The 19988-nt window shown below is 40.5% G+C and overlaps 2 protein-coding genes across 3 annotated transcripts in view; one reads left to right on the top strand and one right to left on the bottom strand.

Annotated features, from left to right (window-relative positions):
• Positions 1-2903: 2903 nt before the first annotated feature.
• Positions 2904-19988, bottom strand: part of ube2j1 (ubiquitin-conjugating enzyme E2, J1) — a 40761-nt gene continuing 23676 nt past the window's right edge. For both annotated transcript variants that reach the window (XM_085372257.1, XM_085372256.1), the window contains one exon: positions 2904-3997. In XM_085372257.1, coding sequence (XP_085228383.1) covers positions 3722-3997 — 276 coding nt within the window. In that variant the 3' untranslated portion in view covers positions 2904-3721. The remainder of the gene's footprint in view (positions 3998-19988) is intronic.
• On the top strand, positions 15789-18427 carry LOC146617852 (uncharacterized). The gene is made up of 10 exons (XM_085373199.1): positions 15789-16185; positions 16465-16580; positions 16649-16690; positions 16796-16867; positions 16950-17015; positions 17166-17254; positions 17370-17481; positions 17562-17670; positions 17756-17826; positions 18335-18427. The coding sequence occupies exons 1-10, from the start codon at positions 15810-15812 to the stop codon at positions 18425-18427; spliced, it is 1146 nt and encodes a 381-aa protein (XP_085229325.1). The 5' UTR covers positions 15789-15809.

Here is a 19988-nt window from a genome sequence, read left to right as displayed (position 1 = left end):
CAGTGTTGAACATAGAGGAGTTCAATTTACCCTTTTGTAATTCCTTACCTTAACACCAAGCGTTTCATATTTTATACATGACTTTGGCATCCTCAGTGTGATTTTTTTCCCCTTAAAAATAAAAATTGCACTCTAGCTCAGGGGGCGATCACGTGCCATATGGATGAGAGCGGCCGGTCCACCGGTTCAAGTCCGACCCTTTCCCCTTCTCTCTCTGTCGTTTCTTCCCTGTGTCTATCAAATAAAGCTGAAAAAAAAAAAGTAAATTTTCTGAAAGTAATCATGGCCTGTCATTTCTCTTTACTTAGCTGATTGGTTCTTTCTGATTTTAATCTATAACATACTTTGACCATCATCATGGCATGCATCATAGCTTCACTACAAAAACAGCATCAATTCAATGTCTTTAGAAGACTAAAAACTAGATATCTGATATGTCCTTTGATCATTCACTGTGGAAAACTTCAAAAAGTGGATATTGGGTGAGCTTTTAAAAGGTGTGGGTGGCTTTACTGTACACTTTGATAGTCATCTGGCTTTAATTTTTTCTGTGTAAAAATAATGTTCATAAAATAATGCCATTTTAATTCTTAAATGTAGGGTATGGCTATCGAATGAAAAAACAAACTGGGTGTTGACGTGTTTTGAATGAAGCATTTAGACATGTTGCATTGATCGAACAACTTTGTCCTGAAGGCCCTGATTCGTTTTTAATCAAAATCTTGCAATTTGAGCATGAAGAGCCTGAAAAGCAAGATAATATGCCCAAAGGAAACTGTAACAAGTTTAACAGGCAGTGAAACAATGAGAGAGCATCTATTGATTGTCACACATTCTGGGATCCAGGCCCTGCACACAACTGCAAGAGGTCAACTTGATCATCAGAGTTTGACTTGATGCATGCTCGATCATTCAGGTAAGAAAATCCCAAAAGGTTGATTCTGTTGATTCTTCAGTCTCAGCTACTGCAGGTTTCCCCAACCTTATGAACAGTACATTTGCACAATAACTGAAACTAGCCCCCTGATGAACAATGGGCTGTGAGGGGCTAAATAAGGTAATAAATAAGGATAAGACAGAATAAAACTTGGCACATGGCAAACACATTCCTTCATCTGAAATTGATTTATTTTCTGTTTATATCCAAGTACAAGAGCTATGGGAATAAAGACAGAGGAGACTGTCATAAAGAAATTCTGACAAAATGCACACTGATAAAAAAAAAAAAATAAAATCTTGAATGTCTACATGTAATACCTGGACATATGCAGGTATCCGATGCTGCTTGAAGAAGAAAAAGACTACAGAGGCAAATTTGTTCCTGTAGACTGTTGCAACTTCCTTTGACCTATCTGTATGCAGCCAAGACGTTCTACGTATCAGAAAGCTGTCACCTTTGATGTGCAAAGAATACATTTAAATTGCTTCCATGTTCCTCTGAGTGTCACGAGACTGATAAAATTCTAAATCTAAGTTGAATCAAAAAGGGTAAATACTAAATGCTTGAGACAGTTTCTGAGTCTAAAAACTGGGAAAAATAACTTCAGAGAATGCAAGGCAAACAAAAAATGAATGCAAAGATATGTGCTATGAACACCATGAAACAGCTGGGGTGACAGAAGTACCGAAAGAGGAAAGATACTGAAACAAATGGAATTACAAATCCACAGAAAAGCGAGTTTGTGTTGGAAACAAAGTGTGATGTTGGTGTGATAGGTGAAGAGTCCAAGCAGTTATACTTGTGTTGGAAGTAAGCACTTGGTTGCACGTTTGGCAGACGTTTATGAAGACACTGTCTTGTTTGAGCAAGTAATCCTTAAAATGACATCACCAATAAACATTGCTATGGTAATAAGATTAACAAAGCTGTCTACCCTGATCATGTTCTTCAGTAAACATGCATTTAGCTGATACTGGATCAGTCACACAGGATTACTAGGAAGCTTTACACTCCAGGCTCTATTTTGGTGGCAGCACAACATATAACAAATGCTTCAGCACAAAGCAGGTAGTGTTCTGATGGAAATGTGTCTTAAATGTTTCTGTGTACAAGACATTAGACACTTCAGCCACTAAAAGACCTTTGACCCCTTAACATCTAGTATATCATATTTCCCAGATTGTTCAACAAATTTTCGGACAATTCTTTTAGGCTTTAAAGGGTTAAAGTTTAGAGGAAAAGAAAGCATAATCCTAAACCTCACTTTGAAAGGATTCATCAATTTTTAACCCCATTTCCAAAAAAGTAACAATTAATTTAAACCCTATATTTAAATGAAAATAGTACAAAGACAACATCCAATGATGACAGTGAAGAAACATAACACTCGAGGCTTTTACTATGGAGCTATAGTGCTATGACAACTTGTGAAGAATGTGGTTTACCATTGTTGTGCTGAATAATTAATATTGTGATTGACTTAAAATAGCAACACTTGCTTTCAGTAAGTGTTGCTAATTTCTACACATGCCTTCACCAATTCTGGTGCACATTACCAAAATCCTGTGCACTAGTGTGCAATACAAGCACAAGTTCCTCTGCCTTTAGTTATATACCTGAACTTTTACTGCAGATATCCTTTCTAATATTTACTATTTGGTTGTTTTGTTTAGTATTTTCTTGCTGGAATATGCAGTACCTTAGCTAAGGGTTATCATCTTATCAGTAGCACAAGTTGCTAACAAAATCTTTAGATGCACTGATAATTCAGTATTAATTGGATCTTCACAGACAACTTTGTATAAGATGAGTATAAATGTATTGTATTTGGGGGAAATCAAGAAAAAAATCTCAGTTTAAACATTTTAAATACTCTTTTTGTATTCTTTTCAAATAAATACACAGACAAAAATGACAGTGATTATAGCACAGGATATCGGTACAGGTATCTGTAAAAGACACTATACCTATAAAGGAATAGACTGCGTTATAGTCCACTCTTTTTAACCTAAAGCTCTGTTGTACTGTATTTAGATTAATTTATGAAATTTAGTTTTTTAATATTTGTCTTGGTCCTTGTTTGAACTACTGATGTTTTACAGTGTACGGAAAGCTTCTACATCAGTCTATTAAATCCCCACAGTCACCTAAAAGTAGCAGGACACACGGTGATGCAGCTGCAGCTTCTGCTATTCAGATTGGTCTGAATGCCCCCGTGCAATTAAAACAATTGTCCACATTAACTTTGTGCTTGTTGTTAGCCTTAAACCATTAAAACAGAGCCCTGTGCACTGTGACCAAGCTGACCTTGCAGGAAGATAAAACACATGATAAAGTCATAATAGCACATGTAATTTGTGCAGATGCTTTCTTGATCAAATAATTAGTATGAGACAACAACTGCCCCTGATCCTATGTTGTTGTCATTTTACGTTACTCTGTTATTTCAATATTGGAAACAGTCAGCAGCTGTAAGACAATTTCTATGGAAGGGGACATGTTGTGTGTGTGTGGTTTAACAGGTCACAAACAATGAAGTTTCCCATTCACAAAAATTCAAGATGCTCTGGAAAGTAAAATTCACATTAAATTAAAGACACCCTGGAGGTGTTCTAGCGATTAGAGGAATGAAAGTTCCCCCTAAGTGGAGGCTGAACCCTCTGTGGACAGGCAGAGAGGACAGCTGTAGTCACTGTTAGCCACTGCCTCACCTCTGGTTCTGCTTTAGCTAATTAAAGTTCTGTGGAGTTGGTAGTACGAGCGGTTGACTCAGGAGGAAGGTCACAAATCATAGTCAAACTTGTACTCATGTGCAAGGTAGATCCTGCGGAAGATGAGTGCAGCCAAAGCCAGAGTGAGCACCACAATGAGAACTGCAGAGCCTGTGTGGCTTTCATCCTGAGGCTGATGAATTGGTGTGAAAACTGCTCTGCTGGCTGCTGACTCTCTTTGGGTCTGTTGGGCGCGACGTTGCCTGGGGCTGAGAGGACGATCGGAACTTGTGGAGGTTGTAGGTGTCTGAAGTGCTTCCGCTCTTGTGGACTGAGAAGCCTCTACCTGTGGAAGAGGATCTCAGTGTAAGCATCACTAAGACAAGGACATTAGTCATCTCATTGGTTACATTTTTGGCTGTTTGGCTGTTTCTTCAGTAAATGTCTGAAACTCACTTATTTTATAGACTTTTTCTACTAAGCTTTTAAGCTTTTGTTCTTCTGTCTTTAAAATGCTTTGAACCACTTTTAGGAGCTAAATTTTGCCTGTCCTTTAGGTCAAGCAGCTTTGGTCGGTCGCAGCAGCAGACTACAATGTTAAAAATGAATGTTTGAAATAATACACTAAGGACAGTACAGTGACACAGCAGTTAGCACTATCGCCTCACAGCAAGAAGGGTTTGAATGGGTTGAAATACACTGGCCACGGGCTTTTTCTCTGAGACATGCAGTCAATAGGGTGAATCTAAATTGCCAATAGGTGTGAATGTGAGTGCGAATGGTTGTCTGTCTTTCTGCGTTGGCCTTGACAAAGACTGGTGACCTGGTTGATCTGTTCCGTCCTTCATCCTGTCTTCTTTCTCTCACCCCAACCGGTCGCGGCAGATGGCCCCGCCCCTCCCTGAGCCTGGTTCTGTCAGAGGTTTCTTCCTGTTAAAAGGGAGTTTTTCCTTCCCACTGTCGCCAAAGTGCTTGCTCATAGGGGGTCATCTGATTGTTGGGTTTCTCTCTGTATGTATTATTATAGGGTCTACCTTACAATATAAAGCACATCGAGGTGACTGTAGTTGTGATGGGCACTGTATAAATTTACAAGGAGCTTTTAAAATGCTTTCCAGTTAGGGACATGGGAGAGTGCACAGTAGACACCTACACATGTATGCACCTAAACACACAAATATGACAAAGACCAAAGCAGAAATGTTATTAGTTTACACAGAACTAAAGCAGCTTTAGGTGTGCTGTAATTTCCTGTTAATAACCTAGTGACTTTAATCGCCAAGTTGCTTTATTTTGTACGCACACTTTTTAAGACAGCCAATCACACAGGACAGCAGATGCCATTAAAACGGATTCATGCTGATTATATCAGACAAGGACATCATCACGAAATGTGAACAGCAGGACAGCTTGGACATGACTGCTGCTTAAATTAATTTATGAGCTTCAAGCTGATTACTGCTATATAGAATTCAGCTGTCTAGCAGGAAAAATAATTAAACTGAGAACAATAACATCTAGAGTTTGGCTACAATGAACACAAAAAATTATCTTCTATTATGATAAACTAAATATGTGCTGATATTATAAATTATACATTTGTAAAGGAAAAAAATTAACAGCATTTTGAAGCAAATCTTAGGTTGTATTGAGTAGAATTGTAGTAGATCAATATACACTAACAGAAAAGTTTTAGAACACGCCAATTTTTTAATTTTGTATTGACAATAACGCAGTTTTATTCTCATTGCACATTGAAATGAAAACATAGTACAAATAAGCAATTAGAGTTAAATAAGAAATCATGGAATCAATTTATAGACCAAAATGTATTCTAAACTTTTGACTCATCAAAGTAGTCCCCTTTGGAAGATATAAGAGCTGAACACACCTGTGGCATTAATATTCTTCACAAAGTTCTTCTCATATCTGTTGCTGAAGTTCCCATAAACGTGCGGCACTTGTAGGTTACTTTGCTTTCACTGTTCTGTCCAGTTCATCCCAAACCAGGGTTTAAGTCTGGAGACTGTGCTGGCTACTCCGTGTTTTTAAGCTTACCATCTTGTTCTTGTTTACTGAGGTAGGTCTGACATAGCTTGGACTTATATTTTGGGTCCTTGTCTTGCTGTAGGATGGAATCCTGATCAACTAGGCACATACCAGAGGGTATTACATGGCGCTGCAGAACGCAGTGGTAGCTGTTTTGGTTCAGGGTGCCTCTCACTCTGAATAAATCACCAACCCTGGATCAAGCAAAACAGCCCCAGACATCACACTTCCTCCTCCATGCTGAAACTACATGGTTTAGCAAAAAGGAAATTTTGAAGCGTAATCCTACATTAGAGATAGTGTCTGTCTCCTGAATCCAAACTGGAAGCTGGTTCCATAGAAGACAGGCCTGAAAACTGAAGGCTCTCCCTCCCATTCTACTTTCAAATACTGTAGGCACAACAAGTAAGCCTGCAGTGTGAGAGCCAAGTGCTCTAGTGGGGTGATATAGTGCTATAAAGGTCATTTAGATAAGATGAGGCCTGATTATTTAAGACCTTGTATGTGAGGAGCAGGATTTTGAATTCAATTCTGGATTTAACAGGAAGCCAATGAAGGGAAGCCAAAACAGGAGAAATCTGCTCTCTCTTTCTAGTCCCTGTCAGGACTCTTGCTGCAGCATTTTGGATTAACTGAAGGCTTTTCAGGGAGTTTTTGGACATCCTGATAATAATGAATTACAGTCGTCCAGCCTGGAAGTAATAAATGCATCAGCTAGTTTTTCAGCGTCACTCTGAGACAGGACATTTCTAATTTTAGAGATCTTGCACAAATGGAAGAAAGCAGTCTTACATATTTGTTTAATATGTGCGTTGAAGGACATATTGTAGTCAAAAACACTCCAAGATTGCTCACAGTGGGCTACTTTCAGTCATTGTTCAAAGGTACTGTAAGGTTGGGGAAACCTGCAGTCAGCTGAGACTGAAGAAGTCACCTGGATGAGTGGCAAAACGTTTCTCCCACTGAATACGCTACATCCAGATGAACAGAATCAAGTTTTAGGGATTTCCTTGCCTGGATGATTGAGCATGCATCAAGATGCTATAGTTAACAGTTTAACTACTGCCAGCTTGAAGACCTGGAGTACGTAGCCAATTAATAGGTTGATTACATTAAAGACTGAAGCACTAATTAATGTTAGAACATTTTTTGAGCAGGAATGGGATCTAAAAGAAATGATGATGGGTGGGAGGGAGTAATTCCCTGAGTTAACTCAGAAAGATCAATTGGAGAAAAAGACTAAATGAATATTAATGGTACTGAAAGTAGTTGTACATAATGTTATCTCTGTGAGATTATTATGAGTCCTTTTTTCTCTAATGGTAAAAATTTTATTTGTGAAGAAGTTCATGAAGTCATTACTAGTTAACGTTAAAGGAATGGTTGATTCAACAGAGCTCTGACTTTTTGTCAGCCTGGCTACAGTGCTGAAGAGAAACCTAGGGTTGTTCTTATTTTCTTCAATCAGTGATGAATAGTAAGATGTTCTAGCTTTATGGAGGGCTTTCTTATAAAGCAACAAACTATTTCTCCAGGCTAAATGATGATCTGCCAGATTTGTGACACGCCATTTCCTCTCCAGCCTACAAGTTGAACAAGAACAAGATGGCGCCGAGTATGGCAGCCTTGTCGCGAGCTCCCCCAAGCAACAGCTTTTTTCTGTGTTTAATTTTACTTTTCCTTCATTTTTTCGCGAGTAGCACATGTCTCCTTGTGTACGACCGACAAACCTTACTGGACATAAAAGACGGTCTTTCTTATAACTTTCCGGAGTTCAAGTTTTGCAACACGGACGCTCCGTTTGCAGACCCCCCATTCATCTCACCTGAGACGCCTTTGTTCTCTGGCCCTGGAGGCCGCAAACGCAGATGCAGAGGGAGAAGATCTGGCGTTCTGGTTCGACTGAGACGGCGCACTAACAGACCACCGTTACCCAGTTTATTACTGGCTAATGTGCAGTCTCTGGAGAACAAGCTGTGCGAGCTTCGGGCACGGATCTCATTCCAGCGAGAGATGCGGGACTGCTGCGTGATCTGCCTCACAGAAACCTGGCTATCAGACAAGGTACCGGACTCCGGAATACAACTACCGGGGTTCTCCGTGCATCGCGCGGACAGGTCACAGGATCTTACTGGGAAAAGCAGAGGCGGTGGTGTGTGTTTCATGATCAACAACAGCTGGTGTGATTATGCGAACGTGCACCCGGTCAAATCCTTCTGCTCACCGGACCTGGAGTACCTGATGATTAAGTGCCGGCCATTCTGGCTACCGAGGGAATTTACAGCAGTGATTATTACGGCTGTTTACATTCCCCCACAAGCCGACACTGACCGAGCACTCAGGGAACTGTACAGCGCGATCAGCAGCGAGGAAACCGCACACCCAGAGGCGGCGTTTATCACAGCCGGAGACTTTAATAAGGGAAACCTGAAGAAAGTCTCACCCAAACTCCACCAACACATCCATTTTAACACTCGTGGAGATCGGCTACTCGACCACTGCTACACCTCTTTCCGGGATGTGTACAAAGCCCTCCCCCGCGCCCCATTCGGCCAATCAGATCACCGCTCCATCCTGCTCCTGCCCGCCTACAGGCAGAAGCTGAAACAGGAAGCTCCAACCCGGAGGGCGGTGCACTGTTGGACGGACCATTCGGAGTCTGCGCTGCGGGACTGTTTTGATCACGCGGACTGGGAAATGTTTCACGTGGCTGCTAGGGACATTGATGAATACACAGACTCAGTCTGTGGATTTATCAGGAAATGCGTGGAAGATGTCGTCCCATCCAGAACAGTTAAATCCTTCCCAAATCAAAAACCCTGGATTAACGGAGATGTTCGCGCGGCACGGAGCACCGCCTTTGCCTCCGCGAACACATCGGACTACAAACACGCACATTACCAACTCCGGAAGACGATCAAAGCAGCCAAACGTGAGTACAGGGACAGGGTGGAGCAACAGTTTGACAACCCTCGGAGTATGTGGCAGGGACTAAACACGATCACAGACTTTAGAGGGAAAACCAGCACACCGCAGACCACGGCCTCTCTGTGTGAGGATCTAAACGTATTCTACGCTAGATTCGACACAGCGAACACCATGAGACCGGACAGTGTGCGCACCGCGGATGACGTCAGTGCGCACACTGTGTCTGAGGAGGATGTGCGGAAGTGCTTCAGGAAGGTGAACGCGCGCAAAGCTACTGGTCCGGACGGGATTCCCGGCCGCGTCCTCAAGTCATGCGCGGCTCAGCTGGCTGGAGTGTTCACGCACATCTTCAACCTTTCCCTCTCTCTGTCTGTAGTCCCAGCCTGCTTCAAAATGGCCACCATCGTCCCTGTACCCAAATCCTCCACCATCTCCTCATTGAACGACTGGCGACCTGTAGCCCTGACCCCCATCGTAAGCAAATGCTTCGAGAAGCTGGTCAGGGACTTCATCTGCTCTGCACTACCCGACTCATTGGACCCTCTACAGTTCGCATACCACCACAACAGGTCCACTGATGATGCCATAGCCCTGACACTACACACTGCCCTGTCACACCTGGAGAAGAGAGACACGTATGTGAGAATGCTGTTTGTAGATTACAGCTCAGCATTCAATACCATCGTTCCCTCGAAGCTGGACAGGAAACTGCAGGATCTAGGACTGAGCAGCTCCCTCTGCAGCTGGATCCTTAGCTTCCTGTCTGACAGACGCCAAGTGGTCAGACTGGGCAGCATCACCTCATCCCCCGTCACACTGAACACTGGTGCTCCACAGGGGTGTGTACTGAGCCCTCTCCTGTACTCACTCTACACCTACGACTGCACGGCCACTAACAACTCCAACATCATTGTGAAGTTTGCGGACGACACTACAGTGGTGGGTCTTATCACCAACAGTGATGAGACGGCTTACAGGGAGGAGGTCAGCGCCCTGACCCACTGGTGTCAAGACAACCATCTCACCCTCAACGTCGCAAAGACAAAGGAGTTGATAGTGGACTTCCGGAGGTGCAGAGAAGTACACACCCCCATCACCATCAACGGCGCTGCTGTGGAGAGAGTGAGCAGCTTCCGGTTCCTTGGCGTACACCTGGCTGAGGATCTTACGTGGTCAGTACACACAAACAAAACAGTGAAGAAGGCGCAGCAGCGCCTCTTCTTTCTCAGGAGACTGAAAAGATTCGGCATGAGCCCCCGCATCCTCAGGACCTTCTATCACTGTGCCATTGAGAGCATCCTCACTGGATGCATCACCACCTGGTATGGCAACAGCACCGCCTACAACTGCAAAGCTCTCCAGCGAGTAGTGCGGTGCTCTGAACGGATAATTGGAGGTGAGCTTCCCTCCCTCCAAGACATCTACAGGAAGCGGTGCCTGAGGAAAGCGGGGAGGATCATCAAGGACTCCAGTCACCCCAGCCATAAACTGTTCAGACTACTTCCATCAGGAAGGAGGTTCTGCAGCATCCGGTCCCGTACCAGCAGACTGAGAGACAGCTTCTTCCATCAGGCCATCAGACTGCTGAACACGTCATAGACACCTCAGCTTCACTACTGGAACTTTAACATTATGCACTCCACACTGTATATACAGTGGGGCAAAAAAGTATTTAGTCAGCCACCGATTGTGCAAGTTCCCCCACTTAAAATGATGACAGAGGTCAGTAATTTGCACCAGAGGTACACTTCAACTGTGAGAGACAGAATGTGAAAAAAAAATCCATGAATCCACATGGTAGGATTTGTAAAGAATTTATTCGTAAATCAGGGTGGAAAATAAGTATTTGGTCACCTCAAACAAGGAAAATCTCTGGCTCTCACAGACCTGTAACGTCTTCTGTAAGAAGCTTTTCTGTCCCCCACTCGTTACCTGTTTGAATGGCACCTGTTTGAACTCATCATCTGTATAAAAGACACCTGTCCACAGCCTCAAACAGTCAGACTCCAAACTCCGCCATGGCCAAGACCAAAGAGCTTTCGAAGGACACCAGGAAAAGTATTGTAGACCTGCACCAGACTGGGAAGAGTGAATCTACAATAGGCAAGCAGCTTGGTGTGAAAAAATCAACTGTGGGAGCAATCATCAGAAAATGGAAGACATACAAGACCACTGATAATCTCCCTCGATCTGGGGCTCCACGCAAGATCTCATCCCGTGGGGTCAAAATGATCATGAGAACGGTGAGCAAAGATCCCAGAACCACACGGGGGGACCTGGTGAATGACCTGCAGAGAGCTGGGACCAAAGTAACAAAGGTCACCATCAGTAACACACTACAACGGCAGGGAATCAAATCCCGCAGTGCCAGACGTGTTCCGCTGCTGAAGCCAGTGCATGTCCAGGCCCGTCTGAAGTTTGCCAGAGAGCACATGGATGATACAGCAGAGGATTGGGAGAATGTCATGTGGTCAGATGAAACCAAAGTAGAACTTTTTGGTATAAACTCAACTCGTCGTGTTTGGAGGAAGAAGAATACTGAGTTGCATCCCAAGAACACCATACCTACTGTGAAGCATGGGGGTGGAAACATCATGCTATGGGGCTGTTTTTCTGCCAAGGGGACAGGACGACTGATCCGTGTTAAGGACAGAATGAATGGGGCCATGTATCGTGAGATTTTGAGCCAAAACCTCCTTCCATCAGTGAGAACTTTGAAGATGAAACGAGGCTGGGTCTTCCAACATGACAATGATCCAAAACACACCGCCCGGGCAACAAAGGAGTGGCTCCGTAAGAAGCATTTGAAAGTCCTGGAGTGGCCTAGCCAGTCTCCAGACCTCAACCCCATAGAAAATCTGTGGCGGGAGTTGAAAGTCCGTGTTGCTCGGCGACAGCCCCAAAACATCACTGCTCTCGAGAAGATCTGCATGGAGGAATGGGCCAAAATACCAGCTACTGTGTGTGCAAACCTGGTAAAGACCTATAGTAAACGTTTGACCTCTGTTATTGCCAACAAAGGTTATGTTACAAAGTATTGAGTTGTATTTTTGTTATTGACCAAATACTTATTTTCCACCCTGATTTACGAATAAATTCTTTACAAATCCTACCATGTGGATTCATGGATTTTTTTTTCACATTCTGTCTCTCACAGTTGAAGTGTACCTCTGGTGCAAATTACTGACCTCTGTCATCATTTTAGGTGGGGGAACTTGCACAATCGGTGGCTGACTAAATACTTTTTTGCCCCACTGTAAATGCCACTTGTTTTGCACATATTCAACTCTGTATATTTTATTTTATATATTTTATTTATTGTTTACTCTATTTAATTTGTAAAATATGTGTGTACACACACACACACACACACACACACAGAAAAATATTTAGTATACACATCCAGAAGTACATATATTTATTAGTTTCAGATGTAGCCATTCTTGTATTTTTTGTTTACATTATTGTATTTTGCACAACTCTGTTGCTTGTGAAGCTCGCACACAAGAATTTCACTCACATGTGCTGTACCAATGTACCTGCACATGTGATGTGACAATAAAAGTGATTTGATTTGATTTGAAGTCATCACCTTTAAGGTGCGCGTTAGAGAGTTATACCAGAGAGTTGAAAGTAGTTTTAATTTGAGGCTCTCTTTTTCACAGGAGCTACAGTATCCAGAGTCATATGCAGTGAAGAAATAAAATTATTAACAAGATAATCGACCTCTGTTGGACTAACGTTCAAGTAACCGTGCTGCACATGTCATTGTAGAAGACAGTGGATGAATTTATCCCCACTGCTGTGTAATAGGGCTGCTCGATTATGGCAAAAATGATAATCACGATTTTCACTGAAATTGAGATCTCGATTATTTGACGATATTTATTTAACCCTTACGACCTACTATAGAACCAAGTCCGCCAGAGCTTATATTATTTTTTTACATGTTATAGTGCCATTGGGAGCATTTCAAGTTGCTATACATCAATACAACTGTTATAGCCCATATTTTAATAATATGTATGCATTAAGTCCATAGTAACTACATTAATTGCAAAAAAGTGCAATAAACTACAAAAAAATTGAAAATCATTTTTGTTTTTTACATATATTTCTACTTGGAGAAATTTAAGAGGTTTGTCCCTCAAAACTTTAAATGCAAAAAATAGTTTACAACAACAGGAAATTTATTTTGAGTGTCTTCATAGTTTTATTTTGGAGATAAAGCAATTTTTATATAGTGCAGGAAAAACAAAAAAACAATCCTATGATTCAAATTTGCAAAGAAAACAGCAGGTGCATCAAAATAAACTATTTCCAGCAGTGCAATATGAGTTCTAAGCATCCCAGCAACTATTCAGAAAAGTCAAACATGACTTATAAAAACACCAGTATAGGTTTTTAAGGCCTACAAGTAAAAAAAACTACATGTTCCGCGAAGATGACGTCACTTCCGGTTTCTGGCAGGAAATGGCGGACATGCGATAGTTCGCGCTGACGTCTATTTCAATGTGGGAAGTGTTACGAACAGCTGATCAGATGGCAAAGCTGTTTCTGGAATATTATGTTTTTGTTCCTGCAAGCGCTTTTTATGCAATTTTTGCAAAGCTTTATGTGGAAGGAAACCGTGACCAAGGACAAGCTGATGGCATAAGATGTAAGTACAACTCCTCCGGTTTCATATGCAAAAAAAAATTATTGCGCTAGCTTAGCGGTTCCGGTTCTACAGGGATTTAAAAATAGTTACACAAAACAGAGCGTGCTGCTCTGACCGGTGTTCTGGGAATTTCTCCTACCCCGTAAACCGTCCTACCCGTAGTTCCTGAGCATGTGCGCGCATGCGCACAACACAAAAAGGGAAGCTAAGCGCATCCGGCTGTGATTTCACGCTACTCCATTGTCATATTTGCAGGAGAATAGGTAAGTAGTAAGTATTAGTACTTTTTATTGACGTTGATACTTGATTTTTTAAGCCTTTGTGATTGTTTGTCAATATTAAAGTGAAGTCGCTATCTGCTTTCTGCACAAAACTGTCGAATTTGCAGATTCGGTGAAGTCTGCTGTCAAGTTACCGGACACGTGGTATTTGCACAACACTTTTGAGTCCGCAGCTTCGGTGTTTTAAGGCTGTTTCGGTAATTTCGTTATTTAATAAGTTAAATTATTTGCATTGTCAACTGCACATATTGAAGCTCATAAGAAAATGTTTACTGACATTCGTAGATATGGAGAAGAAGTGGGAAGAGATTTACGCGTTCATTTCTGCGGGCTCCTACCCTTCAGGATATGACAAGGCTCAGAGGCAAAACCTCAGAAGATATGCCTCAAAATTCAAACAAAAGGGTCAGTAATTTACTGTTAATACTAACAACTCATATGTGGTTAAATTAATTTCTAAATATATATTGTTTTACTGCAGATGGAGAACTCTTTGTTGGAACCAGAAGAGTAGTAAAAACCATGGATGATGCCAGGAAGATATTTCATGAGTTTCATTCATCTCCAATTGGAGGACACACTGGCACACACAAAACGCTAAATGCAGTGTGTTCCAGATTTTACTGGTTTGGTATGACAGTTGACATTAAAACATGGGTATGTATTAACTGTTTGTACTGTTGTTAAATAGTGTTTAAAATAAGCACATTTTTTGATATCAGTTAAAAATATAAATAAATATGGTTAATTAGTGATATTACAGTAATAACCCGTAGGCCTGGCAGAGATTTGAAGACACGCACACAAACTATTGTTGCTAAATAGTTTGTTCGTTAGAGAATATGTCATTAAGTGTTTTTGTTTTTTACAAATGAGAATGTTGAACATTTACGTGAACTCCATAAATATTTTTACCTTAAAGATTCAGGAATGTGACCAGTGTCAAAAAGTTGGGAAACCACTGACTGCTGTGCAACCGTTGCAGTGTATTCAGGTAAATATTATGCCCCGTTTACCCATCAAACTATGCTTGTAGCTCATATTCATAAAGGCAGGAGGGTTTGCCAACTAATTTTAACCATCAATGTTAATGTGTACATTATACAAATTGTTATTCAAATTATTAATTTGTCCTTGATAGGTGTCTGAAGTGTGGGAACTTATTGGTATAGATCTTACTGGACCTCTTCCTAAAACTTCAAGCGGCTTCCAGTATATACTTACTGCAACTGACTACTTTTCAAAATGGGTTGAAGCTTTCCCATTAAAAACGAAATCTGCATCTGAGGTAGCCCAGCACTTGTGCTCCATTATATATAGACATGGCTGCCCCAAAAGGATTTTGTCAGACCAAGGCAGAGAGTTTGTGAATGAAGTAAGTGTTAAATAATTTTCAGTTACATTTTTTAACTTTACTTCACTGGGGTCAAAGATTTTTTCTTGTGTGCTTGTATAAGCAGTATAACCTTGTCCTTATCTGTTGAAGCTCAACTCTGATCTTTGCAAGTTATTGCAAATTGAAAGAAGTGTCACAGCAGCATACCATCCACAGACGAATGGTCTAGATGAAAAGACCAATGACAACATAAAAAGGTATGCCTAATTTTTATCTATCAGTTTTTAATAACATTACTTATGTTATTCAAACTTAATTGTTACTTAATAATTTATTAATTTCTTTACTTCTAATTAAACTTTGTCTTACTTACTGTGTTTACATATTTCTATGCCTGCATTTAGAGCCCTCCGAAAACTGGTGAATGACCAGCAGAATAACTGGGATCTGTATCTAGAGCCCACCCTGTTTTCACTTCGGTCAAAAGTACACACCACAACAAAATACACACCTTTTTTTCTGATGTATGGAAGAGAGGCAGTATTTCCATCAGAAGTGCCTGTTCAAGTGCCGGTGAGTGTTTGTCAAATTCTTTCTATGTTAGAACTAAGAATTGAAACCATTTAAGAAAAAAACCCAGTAATGTCTTTATGAATATGATATCATCTTGTTTTAATTGCTAATATCTACAAAATTTTAGATTTCCAACATCATTCTGCCAGACGACAAAAGGTACAGTGACTATGTACAGTCTGAAAGTGAAGCACAACATGCAGTTAAAGAAACTGCATAAGAAAACATTGCGAAGTCACAAGACAAGCAAAAGGTTGCATATGCCAAGCGGGCCCTGAAAAAGTACAAAAATGTTGTGTACAATGTAGGGGATCAAATTCTGCTTCTAAATATGAGGAAACGTGGGCGAAAAGGAGGAAGACTTGAACCGGATTTTTCAGGTCCCTACACAATTGATGACTTCAGTGGAAAATGTGTTAGACTGAAAAACGCTGAGGGAAATACTTTAAAAAGTCTATACAGTATTGACCACATTAAACCCTATAGAACAAGCCACCCTGTCCAAGTCTCAACTCCAGCTGAACCTGTTGAGAGTAGCCCATCTTCTGAGATGTGGCCTTGCAGTCCTCAGCATCAACATGAAGCGCTGCAAAATAACAGATCCTCTGTCATTCAGTTTGCACCAAAAATAGCTCAGGTAAAATCAGTCCAAGCACCAGAAGAGCTTGTACCAGTGACCCCCCAGAAACCCAGCACGCAAGAAAAAGGTGGCATAGCTAAAAATCTCATTCTGACCGGTTGGTCAATTGTTGCCTGTTTGGCTAGTCAGATGGATAGAATGTTTTATTTTTTTCTCCCCTCTTGCTAATTTTGACCTGTTGGTCCAATTTTGGCTAATTTCTGATTTACATAAAGCTACTCCCCTCTGGCATGTTTATGTTGTTGGCCCGTTGGCCCTTGTCTGCTTGTGGCCCGTTGGCCATTGACCGTGATTTTCAAATGGCAATTGTTATTACTAAAGAAACTTATCATATTTTGTTTTTTAGTGAAGTGGCTTTGGGCTGCAAAAGACACCGGGCGTGTGGAGGCAGTCGTTGGGCCATACAAATTGTATGACTCTTCTTTTCGCACACTGGAGGATAGTGGGTGGCTTTCTGATGAGGTAAGTGAAATAATCATTTTTGGTCCTAGTGGTGGTCTGTAAAAATAATCTTCTTTTAATCCAAACAGGTCATTGATGCATACCTGCACTGCCTCATTAAGAAACAAAAGGCAAGTAAGAACGTATGCCAGTTATTTCACAAAGGTATTTTATAAAATTTTGTAATCATTTAAAAAAATAATAATAATAATAATAATAATCTTGCATTTTTTCAGAAACCCGTGTATCAGTTGTCTTGCGTTGTTGCAACCTCTCTGTTTTCTGGGAAGTTTAAATGTGTCAGCAAGGTAATGTAGATGTTATATTGGTTATATAGTGTATGTTATGTAAATAAATCTAAACCTTTATAAACTTAAAAATATTCCACAGATGTTGTTTCTGGCTGAGGACATTTGGTTGTGCCCACTGAACTCTGGTGCACACTGGATACTTGTGGTACATGTTCACACCTCATGTGTTTTTTCTCTATTTTGTTTTACTGTTCTTTTTAGCAGCATATTCTTATTTTGAAAATGTTTACAATTGATTATGTTTACTTAAGTGAGTGTAATACACATATTCTACTAAATGCAATTTTTATTTTAGGTTGTCAAAATCTCCTCACAATCTGTACTGCTGTTAGACCCTCTTGGAAATGAAGGTTGTTATGAAAGGAAAGTTATGCGTAACTGGAGGTATTCATCATTCATTAATTATCTGTTTTAGGTTGTTTGGTTTGTGGGGGGTTTTTTCTTTTTATTTAGAGCAAAATGCTGGCTACATTTTAAAAACTTGTTTTGTTTTTATTAGGAATTTTCTGAAGATGAAAGGAAAGGAAGAGTCCCGAGTGGATTGGAAAATGGAGACTCTGCCACACAACAAGCAGATGGACTCCAGCAGTTGTGGAGTTTTAGTGTTGAAGGTATTTAATAAGCAATTGTATTTAATGTATTAAACTAGAATTAAGTTAATCAATTGCAATTACTGTAACATATTTTACAGTTTGCCGAACACTACCTTCCGAGTGGAGAGGTTACTAGGGTGCTGTCCACTCCAGAAGCCATTGGGCTGCACCGCACTGAAATTGCTTGCGAACTGCTAGAACATCAAAGTAAGTTGAGTCATGTGCTTTTGTATTGCAATAGCACTTTCAGTTTTGTTTAAAACTGTTAGGTTTAATGTCAGTGTGTTTCTAGGTAATGCTGATGACTACTGTGTGGTTTGTTCCATGCTGGAAGCCGATCCAGACTCCAGTATGATTGAAATGGTAAAACAAATAAACCACAAATGCAATATACAGTGGCTTGCAATAGTATTCGGCCCCCTTGAACTTTTCCACATTTTGTCACATTACAGCCACAAACACAAATCAATTTTAATTGGAATTCCACGTGAAAGACCAATACAAAGTGGTGTACACGTGAGAAGTGGAACAACAATCATACATGATTCCAAACAATTTTTACAAATGAATAACTGAAAAGTGGGGTAATTATTCATCCCCCTGAGTCAATACTTTGTAGAATCACCTTTATCTGCAATTACAGCTGCCAGTCTTTTAGGGTCTGTCTCTACCAGCTAGAGACTGGTAGAGACATTGGTCTTTCATGTGGAATTCCAATAAAATTGATTCATGTTTGTGAATGCAATCTGACAAAATGTGGAAAAGTTCACGGGGGCCGAATACTTTTGCAAGCCACTGTAGTAATTATTTTCTCATCAAATTCATAATGTTGGTTAACACACTTACACCCCCCCCCCTTCTCCCTCTTCAGGTGCAGTGCGAGTTTTGTTCCAGATGGGCACATTTTGGATGTGCTCAATATGAGAACAGCCTGGTCAAGTACCTGTGCGACAAATGTGCATAATTTGTACACTGTTTCTTTTTCAGTTCTTTCTCCCTGTGTTCTGTTGATCTATAAACGTCAAATATATGTATCTGTAAATATATTCAGTAAATATATACTGTAACTATAATGGAGTGAGTTCATTGTCAAAGTTTATATAGTCAGGTGTTCCAATCACTTCAGTGGTGACAGCTGTATAACTTAAGCACCTTGGCATGCAGACTGCTTCTACAAACAAGTGCCAAACCATGCTACCTTTGTTATTATAAAGTAGAAGCATACTCTGACAGGAAGAATTACGTGCCAAAACATGCTACCTTTGTTATTATAAAGTAGAAGCATACTCTGACAGGAAGAATTACGTGCCAAAACATGCTACCTTTGTTATTATAAAGTAGAAGCATACTCTGACAGGAAGAATTACGTGCCAAAACATGCTACCTATGTGAATGTGACCTACAAGCACACTTTAATGGGTAAAAAAAAGTGTCAAACCGAACTGGCTTTATGAATATCAGCTACAAACATACTCTGATGGGCAAAGTTAAGTGGCAAACCGTCATACCTACTTAAATTTGTGCTGGAATTATTGTTTGGCAGCAGAAATGTGCATAAATTACATACAGTAGGACATTTTGCCAAAGTAGGGCAGTTTGTCATATGGCAGCGTAAAATTATCCTACGGGTAGGACGTTTTGCCAAAGTAGGATGGTTTGTCAGAACACCGGCTTTAAAGGGTTAACAATAACAATGTATTGAATAATGACTTTAAAAAATAATATAAAATAGTGTGAGAAATACTGATAACAGTGCAAATGTTTGCAATATAAGAAATAAATGAAAAATGTAAACATCTATGTTTAGTGAACTTTGCAGTGTTGCTCTGTGGTGCAGCTACGACACCGTAGCAAAGTTTACACACTGTGTCTACTTGATCCACGTCTGACTCCGCGAACCCATAATGTTTCCAAACCACTGAAGTTTTTTTTTACCTCTTTTCAACCAACGGCAGTCACTCTCCTCTCCAAATAACTTCTGCTTAGCTTTCTGAGCTTCCCTCGGGTCCTCTTAATTGTTGTGACGTGTGTTCGAAACAAGAGGTGCGCTCGTTTTGCCACACGGAGCAGCGCGAGAGTAAAGCACGAGGGAGGTGCTAATAATTGGCTCAGTCACTTTTAATGATCGTTGAAAGCCCAGATCGTAATCGTGATTAAAATTCGATTAATTGAGCAGCCCTACTGTGTAATACATTATTATAAATTAAAATGTTATTAGGGAAAAAAAAAAATCAGACAAAAGGTTTTCAGGAAATGTTATTAAATACTCAGTTTCTCTGCTATATATCATAAAAAGATCTAGAAGTGTGATTAAAGTGGAGAGTGGGTTCTTCTACATTTTGATAAAAGCCAATTGAGTCTAATAATAGAATAAATGTTTTTAGCATCTACATGAATGTTAAAATCACCAACAGTAATTATTTTATCTGAGACGAGCACTAAATCAGATAACAAGTCTGAGAAATCAGACAGAAACTGTGTAAGGCCCAGGTGGACGATAGATGATCACAAATAAAACTGGTTTT

This window comes from Diplotaxodon limnothrissa, linkage group LG15 (genome assembly GCF_057381915.1).
Source record: "Diplotaxodon limnothrissa isolate DT_005_m linkage group LG15, D_limnothrissa_male_GT1.1, whole genome shotgun sequence".
Taxonomy (NCBI): Eukaryota; Metazoa; Chordata; class Actinopteri; order Cichliformes; family Cichlidae; genus Diplotaxodon; species Diplotaxodon limnothrissa.
Note: the sequence above shows the minus strand (reverse complement) of the source record. Positions and strands in the feature narration are given on the sequence as shown.

Bases quoted from the DNA above. Each gene is read 5' to 3' on its own strand.
- LOC146617852 (XM_085373199.1), top strand. From the start codon at position 15,810: ATGAGGAAACGTGGGCGAAAAGGAGGAAGACTTGAACCGGATTTTTCA. The intron at 16,691-16,795 runs GCAAGTAAGAAC...GCATTTTTTCAG, and splicing joins GCCTCATTAAGAAACAAAAG to AAACCCGTGTATCAGTTGTC. The intron at 17,482-17,561 runs GTATTTAATAAG...CATATTTTACAG, and splicing joins GTGGAGTTTTAGTGTTGAAG to TTTGCCGAACACTACCTTCC.